Source organism: Felis catus, chromosome X (genome assembly GCF_018350175.1).
Source record: "Felis catus isolate Fca126 chromosome X, F.catus_Fca126_mat1.0, whole genome shotgun sequence".
NCBI classification, from domain to species: Eukaryota; Metazoa; Chordata; class Mammalia; order Carnivora; family Felidae; genus Felis; species Felis catus.
This window is the reverse complement of record NC_058386.1, coordinates 68949628-68961938: the sequence shown is the minus strand read 5'-3', so window position 1 is coordinate 68961938 and position 12311 is coordinate 68949628. Positions and strand designations below refer to the sequence as shown.

Genomic DNA, 12311 nt, shown 5'->3' with positions numbered 1-12311 from the left:
TTTTAAAAGTTATAAAGTGATATCTAATTGTGGTTTTGATTTGCATTTCAGTGATTATTATTGATGTTGAGCATCTTTTCATGTGTCTGTTGGCCATCTGAATGTCTTCTTTGGAGCATCCAGTAAGGGAAGGAGAAATAAGATAAAAACACAGAGGGAAGCAAACCATAAGAGACTCATATGCAAAGAAAACACTGAAAGTTACTGGAGGGGAAGTGGTTGGAGGGATGGGTTAAATGGGTGATGGGTATTATGGAGGGCACTTTTTGGGATAAACACCGGATGTCATATGTAAGAGATGAATCACTGGGTACTACTCCGGAAGCCATGACAATACTGTATGTTAACTAACTTGAATTTAAATAAAAAAAAAATGGCTATTCTCATTCCCTGCACATTTTTCAATCAGATTGCTTGATTTTTTTTTCTGTGGAGCTGTATACATTTTAAATATATTTTGAATATTAACCCTTTATCAGGTATATCATTTGCAAATGTCTTCTCCCATTCACTAGGCTGCCCTTTTGTTTTGCTGATAGTTTCCTTTGTGGTGGAAAATCTTTTTTTTTTTTTTTTTTGATGAAGCCCCAATAGTTTACTCTTGGTTTTGCTCCTCTTGCCCTAGGAAACATATCCAGAAAAAATATTGCTATGATTGATGTATGAGTAATTATTGCCTTTATTATGAGAGTAATTATTGCCTGTATTATAAGAGTAATTTTTTGCCTGTATTATCTTCTAGGATTGTGATGATTTTAGGTCTTTAATCCCTTTTGAGTTATTTTTAGGTTTGCTATTAAAAGGTGATCCAGTTTCATTCTTTTACATGTAGCTGTCCAGTTCTCCCAGCACTATTTATTGAAGAGATGGTCTTTTGCCTATGGTATATTATATATGTTGTGTTTCTTTATTGAGAATCTCAGTGAGTTCTTCCACTCATTTCTACAGCCTGGTATCTTTATAATCATTACTTTAAATTCTTTATAAGGCATGAAGGGAAAAAAAAAAAAAAGAAGAAAAAAAGAGGTTAGAGAGGGAGGGAGCCAAAGCATAAGAGGCTCTTAAAAACCAAGAACAAACTGAGGGTTGATGGGGGTGGGAGGGAAGGGAGGGTGGGTGATGGGTATTGAGAAGGGCGCCTGTTGTTATGAGCACTAGGTGTTGTATGGAAACCAATTTGACAATAAATTTCATATTAAAAAAAGAAACAAAAACAATCAAAAAATAAAAAAAAATAAATTCTTTATAAGTCATATTGCTTAAACCTATTTCATTTAGTTGTTTTTATGAAGTTTTTTTTCTTTCTTTTTTTTCCTCTTTCTTTTATTTCTTTCTTTTCTCTTTCTTTCTTTCTTTCTTTCGGAGAACATTCTTCTGTGTCTCCATTTTGCTTGACTTTCTGTGTTTGTTTCTATGGATTAGGAAGATCACTGACATTTTCTAAACTGAAGGAATAGTCTTGTGTATGGTTATCTTCTATGTAGACTATGTTGTTGGTGACTTTTCCTGGCTGGCTAGAGCTATGGTTGGCATAGACTGAGTGTCTTGGGGCTTTCCAAGTAGTGGGCATCCTGTCAGGACAACTAAAAGTAAAGTGTATGCAAGCAGGGTTTTCTCAGCATTCTACACACTGAGGCCACCCTAGTAAGATAAAGCTGAAATGGGTGTAAACCATGGTGTTCTGGAGCACTCTGTGCAGGAGGTGCCTGGCAGGGTGGCTGGAGCTGATGTGCAGTCAGGAGGTCCCTGAGCTCTCCATGCAGAGGGTGCCGTAGCAGAACAGCTGAAACTGAAGTGGGTACAAGTGAAGGCACCTAGGTCTCTACACACAAAAACATCTTGGGAGGATAACTGAAGACCAGAATCCACCCTAGGCACCTCAGGCATGGAGGGACCCACACAGGGAAAACAAATTACCATAATATTTGTCTTTGAAAACCAGAGAAGCCTAACAATCAGGGGGACTGAATACTGGAACTTTAAAAATCCAGGGACCAATAGTAATAATAATAATAATAAAAGAGAGAGAGGCTCTCTTAACTATAGAGAATAAAAAGGGTTGCTGGAGGGGAGGTGTGCGGGGGATGGACTAAATGGGTGATGGGTATTATAGAAGGCACTCAAAGTGATGAACAGTGGGTATTATTGTATGTAAATGATGAGTCACTAAATTCTGCTCCTGAAATTAATATTACAGTGCATATTGGCTAACTAGAATTTTAATAAAAACATGAAACAAACAAACAAAAAGCCAGGGGGAGCTCTGTTCTGGGAGAGCTAGGAGGGCAGAGTCTCTGCCACTAAAGATACAGCACAACAAACAGCCCTGTTGATATATCGTTTAGAAGCAGCAGTTTTGAAAACACTTGGCGTGTGCAGGAAGGAAATTTATTTACTAATCTCAGAGAATGCCCTGGGTGGGCAGGGATCTTTGGGGAACTTCTCCAGGAAAAAAAGAGCTGGCAGGTACCATTTCCTTCCCCCACACCCTAACCTAGATTCAAGGGCAACAGCAGAAATTAGCACAGTGCATACTTTCCACTTCATTTGCTTGTAGTGTTCCCCAACCCTATGTGCTCCTGCAGAAACATCCCTGACATCCAAGCTTCAGCAGGAGTTTTTCCAGGTAGCTGCAGCCCCCTTTAGCAGCAGAAGTGTGCAGAACTTTCTGGCACTGTGCTTCCAGACCCCATGTTCTCCTGTGGACCTTACACCTCCAATATACCCTTGTCTACAGCCCATTGAAAGAAATGCCAAAAAACAGCCTCACTAGGAGCCAGCACCACTCCAAAGCGATTCCTGGCCTGTGGAGAGGGGAAGATAACTACACATGCACATCCAACAGTGACTCAAGAAGTAGGCTGGGAGAAGACATCAGAGAAGAAACTGATGGTTACCAAAGGGGAGGTGGCTTGGGGAATGGATGAAATAGGTTAAGGGGGATTAATAATATACCTATCATGATGAGCACTGTTAATGTATAGAATTATTGAATCACTATATTGTACGCTTGATACTAATATCACATTGCATATTAACTATACTGGAATTAAAATAAAAAATAAATATTTAAAATAAATAAAATTACATGATTATAAACCTTAAAATGATAAATTAAAATAAGAGACAAAACTTTTTCAGTGGATTATAGAAGATATACCAAAATAAAAGAACACATAAAGATTAATGTTTTAGTGGAGATAGTGTACTGTGTACACACTAAAGGATAGTAAGCTCATAAAGCTATACTAATGTAAAACAAAGTTAATTTTAACATAAATAAAGATAAATGCAACATTTTATAATGCTAAATGGGTCAATCCTATAGGAAAATACAAGTCTAAATTTGCATGTACTCACTTGCATAACTAAAATACACAAGCAAAAAGTTATACAACTAAAAGCAATATGCAAACTTACAATTACAGCTGGAACATTTAGTATGTGTATTTTAGTAACTAAAGGATCAATTATATAAAATATATAAGTAGAGATATAGACAATTTGAATAACATTATTAACAAAATGACATATGAAGACACTATACCAAACAACTGCAAAGTACACATTCTTTTCAAGTTCACATGGAATATTTAACCAAAGTGACTATAAACTGTACCATAAATTGTTTCAACAAATATCAAAGTACTGAAATTGTATGGTATATATTTGCTGACCACAGTTGCATAAGGCTAGAAATCAATAACAAAAAGAAAACTTTGAAAAATCTAAATATTTGGAAATTAACAGTATAATATATATGTGTTAAAGAGTAAATAACAATTAAAATTAGAAAATATTTTGAAATATATTTTGTATATCATGAATAAAAATGTGATAGTTAAATATGAATGGATGCAAAGAATTACTAAGAATTTTATAGCTTTATTCATATATCAGAAAATAAAAGAAGCTGAAAACAAATGTTTTACATATCCATCTCAAGAAACTAGAAACAGAACAGCTCATTGAAGCCAATATATGTAGGAAGAAAAAAAAAATAAAGATAACATGGGCACCTGGGTGGCTTAGTCAATTAAACATTTGACTCTTGGTTTCAGCTCAGGTCATGATCTTATGGTTCATGAGATTGAGCTCTGTGTTGAGCATTTTTCTAACAGTGTGGAGTCTGCTTGTGATTCTCTGTCTCCTCTTTCTCCACCCCTTTCCCTCTTTCTCTCTTACAAAATACATGAATAAACATTAAAAAATAAAGATAACAGAGGTGAAAAGAAAACAAAAAAAATTATGCATGCAAATTTGAAAATTTAGGTGAAATAGGAAAATTCCTTTAAAAAGAACACATATTAAAGCTGAAATAGAAAAATATAAATTATTGTATGTATACTAAAGATGTTAGCTTGATAATTAAAAACTTACCGGCATAAAGAATTTGAGGTATGGATGTCTTCATTGATAAATTCTCCCAAAAATCTGAAGAATAAATAACAATTATTCACAAACTCTTCTGAAAAAGGGAACATTTATCAACTTGTTCTATGAGAAGAGAATAACCTTAATAACAACATCTGAAAAAGTCATTAATAGAAAATAAAATTAGTCTTATATCTTTTATAAATATAGATTCTAAAATGCTTAAACATTTTACCAAATTCAACACATAGAAAGCATATTATATCACAACCAAAGGAGTCTTATTTTAAGTCAGTTCAACATTTGAAATTCACCACATTAACATATTAGAATAAAGGAGGGAAAGTCATGTGATCATTTCAGTATACAGAAAAAGTCTTTAAGAATACCTAACATTTGGGGAGCCTGGGTGGCTTAGTCGGTTAAGCGTCTGACTCTTGATTTAAGCTTAGGTCATGATCTCATGGTTCATAAGTTTGAACCCCACATTGGGCTCTGCAATGGTGGTGTGGAGCCTGCTTGCAATTTTCTCTCTCCATCTCTGCCCCTCCCCTGCTCACACTGTCACTCTCTTTCAAAATAAATAATAAATAAATAAATAAACTTACAAAAAAGAATATCTAAAATTCATTTATGGAAAATTTTTGGCGAATAAGAAATAGAAATTTCTTTAGCCTGGTAAAAAGAATCTATAGGAAACCAGAATAAATGTAATATTCAATGGTGAAGTAGAAGCGTTCCTCTTAAACTGATGAATAAAAAAGGTGTCCACTAGTAAACTTCGATCTGACATTGTAATAGAGGTCCTAGCCTATGCAATAAAGCAAGAAAAAATAAGTTAAAAGCCTAAAAATAGTAAAAGGAGAAATAAAATTGTTATTTGCAGCCAGCACAACTGTCTACATGGAAAATGTAAGATGTTCAGACACACAATCAGAATTAATAAATGAATTTAGTGACATTGCTATATACTAAGATTAACTGTGAAAATAAGTTATATTTATATACACAACAATATAATTAGAAAATATACCATTTATATGATAACATCATGAGTACCAAACCTTAGGAATAAATCTAAAAATATATCTTCCAAATGTCTATAATGAAGGGTGTAAACCAATATTAAGATAAATTAAATAAAACATAAATAAATTGACATATATACCATCTTCAGGAATTGAAAGATTCCATATTGTATGTATAACACACCTTCCCACATTGATATATTGATTGAATATAATCTCAATAAAATTTTTGACATTTTTTATAACTGATAGTTGATTCTAAATTTTACATGGAAATGAAAGAGCCAAGAATATTCAAGACAATTTGAAAAAAAATGGAAAATTATACATTGCCAAATATCAATATATCAATTTATGATAAAATGGCAACAGTTAAGACAATGTAGTATTGGCACAAAAACAAATAACCATTGAAACAGAATAGGAAATATAAAAAGATGTCTATAAAGATATGGTCACATGAATTATCCTAAAATTGTTATGCACTGGGGAAAGAGTATTTTCAACAAATGGTACCAGTCAATTTGATATCTTCAAAGGGACAAGATGTGAGTATTGGTCCTTCTCTCACTTTACACACCAAAATTAGTACTAGATGTATTATAGACATAAAGCTTAAAAGTAAAACAAAATGTTTTCAGAGGCAACATAGGAGAATATTTTAATAGCAGTGGAGTGTTTCTTAAACAGGACACAAAAATCTATAATCCTAATGGAATAGAATGACATGTAAGCCTTCTGTTATCCAATGAGGATTAACTGTACCACTCTTCCTTTTTCCAAAAAAAAGGAAATGTAAAGAAAAAAGTAGATAAAAGACATATTTCTTCTTTGAACATCATAATAAAATATTTTTAAAGAAATGGTAGTCATAACAATATTAATAACAATAATAACTAGTATGTTTATTGTGCTTTTATAGTATTTTAGAGTGCTTAAAATGCACTTTATAGTATACCTTTTAATATAATAAGCTATTTTAATTTGTTTTATTTGTTCCGGAATGAAATCCTGCTCTCAAAATTATTTTTCCTTCTCCATTTATATGTCCTTTTCTTCAAATCTTCTTTTTATAAACATAACTGCTAACTGTTTTTCTCTACTTTTATTTAATTCATTATTTTTCTTGAAATTCTATTCCTTGATAATTGAATAAGTCAATTCTTCAAATTTGAATAAGAAATTATGATGTTGTTTTCATTCATGTATTCATTCAACTAATAAATATTGAGTACTGTGGAAGGCTGGTAAGTAACTTCACAAAATGTCAATATCTGAAGCACTGGAACCTGTGAATATCATCTTATATGACTAAAGGGATTGTACATATGTGGTTAAGAACCTTGAAATCAGGAAATTATTCTGTATTATCCAGCAAGACACTTAATGTATTCAACAGAGTTCTTATAAGAGGAAAACAAGAAAACCAGAGGGTGATAAGGCAATCTGATGATGAAAACAGAGATCGGAACGATTCCCTTTGAAGAAGGGGAAAGGAGACACAAGCCAAAGAACTCAGGTGGTCACTAGAAGCTAAAACTATGCAAGAAAATTGGTTTCCTCTTCAAAGACTTTAGAAGAAAGCAACCTTGCTGACACCTTGATTTTAGCCTAAGTAAAACTGATTTCAGACCTATAACCTCCAGAAATGTAAGCAAATGTGTTTGTATTATTTATCCCGCTGAATTTGTGGCATTTTCTCACAGCAATAATAATTAATACAAATCGTGGTACCAGTAGTGGGTGTGGGTGCTGCTGTAACAAATACCTAAAAATGTGGAAGTAAATTTAGATTTGGGATATGGGCAAAGGCTAAAGGGATTTATATTGCCTTGGAAAAACTGTTAGTAGACATATGAGTGTTAAAGACTCCTCTGATGGACTCTGGAGGAAGTGAGGAGCATGATAGAAAAAGCCTATATCATCTTAAAGAATACGTAATAAACAAACTATTGGTAAAATACGGACATTAAAAGTGTTGATGAGGGTTCAGAAGGAAGTGGAGAGCACAATAGAGAAAATGTAACATCATCTTAGAGAATACCTATGTAGTCACAAATAGAATTTTGGTTGAACTATGAACATTAGGGTGCCTGAATGGCTCACTCAGTTTAGCATCTGACTCTTGATCTCAGCTCAGGTCATTATCTCATGGTTCATGAGATGGAGCCTTATCTGAGCTGACAGCACAGACCCTGCTTGGTATTCTCTCTCTGCCTCTTTTTCTATCTCCTGCTCATGCTTTCTCAAAAGAAACAAACTTAAAAAAAAAAAAAAACAGGAAGGAAGTTAAAGCTCCAAAGCAGTAAAATGGTTATATATATATACAACCCAGTCACAAAATTCACAAAATAGAAGGATGCAAAGTATGATATCATATGTGTGCATGGGGGAAATAAAAATTTAGTGCTTTCCGGGGCGCCTGGGTGGCGCAGTCGGTTAAGCGTCCGACTTCAGCCAGGTCACGATCTCGCGGTCTGTGAGTTCGAGCCCCGCGTCAGGCTCTGGGCTGATGGCTCAGAGCCTGGAGCCTGCTTCCGATTCTGTGTCTCCTTCTCTCTCTGCCCCTCCCCCATTCATGCTCTGTCTCTCTCTGTCTCAAAAATAAATAAATGTTAAAAAAAATTAAAAAAATATTTAGTGCTTTCAGAATGGGTTCCATTTAGGTAACCATCAATTTAATACAGACAGTTATATGCATGAGAAGTTATATATGAGCTAATTGTAACCACAAATGAAAAATCTGTATAGAGATGAAAAAAAAAGAAAAAAATAATCCAAACATATTATTAAAGAAAACCACCAAACAAGAGAAAATAAAAGAGAAGAAAGGAACAGAGAAAAAATACAAAAAAAATATGAAACAACAAAATTGAAATAATTACACATTTATTGGTAATCCCTTTGATTCTAAATGGCCTAAATGCTCCAAACAAGAGACACATGCTGAATGAAAGGATAAAAATAAAAGAACCACTTTTGGTTCTCTATATGGTACCCAGAAGAGACCTACTTCAGACTTAAAGACACATACATATTGAAAGTGAAAGAATGGAAAAACCCTTACTATGCAAATGGAAATAAAAAGAAAACTGGGTAGCAATACTTGTATAGAAAAAAATAGACTTTAAAACAAACACTGTAACAAGACACAAAGAAGGACACAACATAGTGTTACAGCCAAAAATCCAACAAACAGATATAACAATTTGAAATATTTATGCAGCAAAAATAGGTGCACCTATATACATAAAGCAATTATTAGCAGACATAAAGGAAGAAGTTGACAATAATACGATAATAGTATGGGACTCTAACACACCTTTACAGGAGTAAATATATCATCCAGGCAGAAAATCAACAAGGAAACAGGAGCTTTGAATGGCACATTGGACTAGATAGACCTAACAGATTCAGAACATTCTATCCAACGTGTGGAATGCACATTCTTTTCAAGGGCACATGAAACATTCTTCCAAATAAATCAGATGTTATACCACAAAACAACTCTCAATAAGTTAAAAAAGACTGAAATCATATGCATCTTTTCTGACCACATTGTTATGAAACTAGAAATCAATCACAAAGAAAAAATTTGGAAAGAACACAAATACATGAAGGCTAAATAACATGGTACTAAACAATGAATGGGTCAACCAAGAGATCAAAGAGGAAATAAAAAAAAATACATGGAGACAAATGAAGATGAAAACAAAATAGTAAAAACAAAAATTGAGAGATGAAGCAACAGCCGTTCTAAGAGGGAGGTTATGGCAATACAGGCCTACCTCAAGTAGCAAGAAAAGTCTAAAATAAACAACCTAACCTTAAACCTAGAAGAACTAGAAGAGCAAAGTCCAAAACCATTAGAATAAAGGAAAAAATAATAATTAGAGCAGAAATAAATGCAATAGAGACTAAAAAAATAGAACAGATAAATTAAACAAGAACTATTTCTTTGAAACAAAGTGTATCAACAAAATTGACAAACCTTTAGCTAGACTCAACAAGAAAATATGAGGGAGGACTCAAATGAATATAATAAGAAATGAAGTAGGAGAAATAAGAACTAACACCAGAAAAATATGAAGGATTATAAAAGAAAAATATGGAACATTATATGGTATCAAATTGGACAACCTAAAAGAAATGGATAAATTCCTAGAAACATAAAACTTTCCAAAAGTGAATCAGGAAGAAATAGAAAATTTAAATAGACTGATTACTAGCAATTAAATTGAATCATTAAAAAAAAAAGAAAACTCCTGTAAAACAAGTGCAGAACTGATGTATTCACAGTAAATTCTACCAAACACTCAAAAAAGAATTAATACCAATACTCCTAAAACTATTTGAAAAAATAGAAGGGGAAAGAAAAAAAAATATTCTATAAGGCCAGCATTACCCTGATACAAAAAACAAACAAAGCAGATAAAGACACCACAAAAAAAGAAAACTACAGGCCAATATCTCTGATGACCATAGATGCAAAAACCCTCAATGAAATATTAGCAAACTAAATCCAACAATACAGTACCAAGTGTGCTTTATTCCCGGGTTTCAAGGGTATTTTAATATTCATAACTCAATCAAAGTGATGTGTCACCTTAACAAAAGAGTAAAAACCATATGATCACTTCAGTAGATTCAGAAAAAAATTGACAAAGTGCAATATTTATTCATAATAAGTCTCAAAAAATCTGTTTTAGGAGGAATATGCCTCAACATAAGAAAGACCATATATAAAAATCCCACAGCTAACATCATACTCAGTGGTGAAAAACTAGAGTGTTTTTCCTCTAAGGTCAGGAACAAAACATGGATGTATACTTACACTACATTTATTGAATATAGTACTAGAAGCCTTAGACAAAGCAAACAGAAAAGAAAAACAAATAAAGACATCCAAATTGGTAAGGAAGAAGTAAAACTTTCCCTATTTGAAGATGATATTATATACAGAAAACTTTAAAGGCTCCACCAAAAACTACCAGAACTGATAAATAAATTTTGTGAAGTCACAGGATACATAATATGCAGAAACATGTTGCCTTTATGTACACTAATAATGAAGTAACAACAAGGAAAATTAAGCAAGCAATCCCATTTACAATTGCACAAAAATGATAAAATAATAAATGTAACTAATGTGGTGAAAAACTACTCTGTAAACTACAAAATATCGGTGAATGATACTGAAGATGACACAAACAAATGGAAAGATATTTTACGCTCATGGATTAGAAGTACCAGTATTGTTAAAATGCCCATAATAACCAAAGCAATCTACAGATTTAATGAAATCCCTATCAAAATATCAACAACATTTTTCACAGTACTAGAACAGATAATACTAAAATTTGTGTGGAACTACAAGACACCCCAAATAGCCAAAGTAACCTTGAGGAAAAAAGCAAAACAAACAAACAAAGCTGCAGGTATTGTGATTCCAGATTTCAAGGTATACTACAAAGGTACAGTTATCAAAACAGTAAAGTCCTGGCACAAATATAGAAACATAGATCTTTTTAATAAGTGGTGTTGGAAAAACTGGACAGCTACATGCAGGGCTACTTTTTTACTCCACACACACAAATAAAAAAGTGAATTAAGGAGCAAAATGCAAGACCTGAAACAATAAAACACTTAGAAGAAAACAGAATTTCTCTGACATCAGTTGTAAAGAAATTTTTCTAGATATGTCTCTTCTAGCAAAGGAAAGAAAACCAAAATTAATCTATTGGGACTATACCAAAATAAATGCTTTTGCACAGCAAAGGAAGAAATTAATAATACTAAAAGATAATCTACTAAATGGGAGAAAATATTTGCAGATAATATATCTGATAAAGGGTTAGTATCCAAAACATATAAAGAACTTATACAACTCAATACCAAAAAATAGTACAATTAAAAATGGGCAGAGGGCATGAATAGACATCTTTTTTTTTTCAGAAAAAGACATATAGATAACCAACAGCAGTATGAAAAGTAGCTCAACATCATTAATCATGAGGGATATGAAAATTAAAACCACAATGAGATTTTACTTCACACCTGTCAGGATAGGTAAAATCAAAAATACAAGAAATAAAACAGTTAATGAGGGTTCTTTTCTCTCCACATCTTCCCCAACACTTGTTATTTATTTATTTATTTTTGTATTTCATCAAGATATGGAAACAACCCAAATGTCCTTAAGGTCCTTAGGACAATTATAAATAGTGCTGCAGTAAACATAGGGGTGCATATGCTTTTTCAAACTAGTCTTTTCATATTCTTTGGGAAAATATCCAGGAATGGAATTACTGAATCATATGGTAATTCAATTTTTAATTTTTTGATGAACCTCGATAATGTTTTCCACCATGGCCGCACCAATTTTTATTTGTTACCATATACTAAGGGATCCAGGAAGAGTCTTGCCCACCTTTGTATGTGGCGATAGTCCTTGGTACCACCTGTGAACACTGCAGTAGCCCATGAGCCACCATTATCCCCTCTCAACCGTGGTCCAAAATATCCTGGACAACACTGTCTTAAACAGTCACTCACATATAAGACTTTGCAGAAGCCCTGGTTTCAAGTGAAGTTATAGCACACCATTAAAATAAATGAAAGAAAGAAAGAAAGAAAGAAAGAAAGAAAGCTGCTTAAAGAGTAAGAGAGACAATTGGAGGAGTTGACTTTATAAGCATCACCCATCCCCAAAAGCAGCACAGCTCACTGCCAAAAGTGAGTAAAAGTGTAGCTTCTGATTTCTCCCATGGAGGAGAGTGAAAGTGTGAATGTCCAGTTTCCTTAGCCATGTGGGAAAATGACAAAAAAAAGTCAATTTCTATCTCATCACATCCAGAGTATTGAGTCATGAGCAGCATGACTAGGGGCATGAAGAGGCAAGGAGAGCAG

At 33.2% G+C, this 12311-nt stretch overlaps 1 protein-coding gene across 2 annotated transcripts in view; it reads right to left on the bottom strand.

Moving 5' to 3' along the window:
• The window catches only part of CYLC1 (cylicin 1), a 200928-nt gene that overhangs the window by 171253 nt on the left and 17364 nt on the right, over nt 1-12311 (bottom strand). For both annotated transcript variants that reach the window (XM_045050813.1, XM_023249309.2), the window contains exon 2: nt 4381-4434. In XM_045050813.1, the coding sequence (XP_044906748.1) occupies nt 4381-4434 (54 nt within the window). The remainder of the gene's footprint in view (nt 1-4380; nt 4435-12311) is intronic.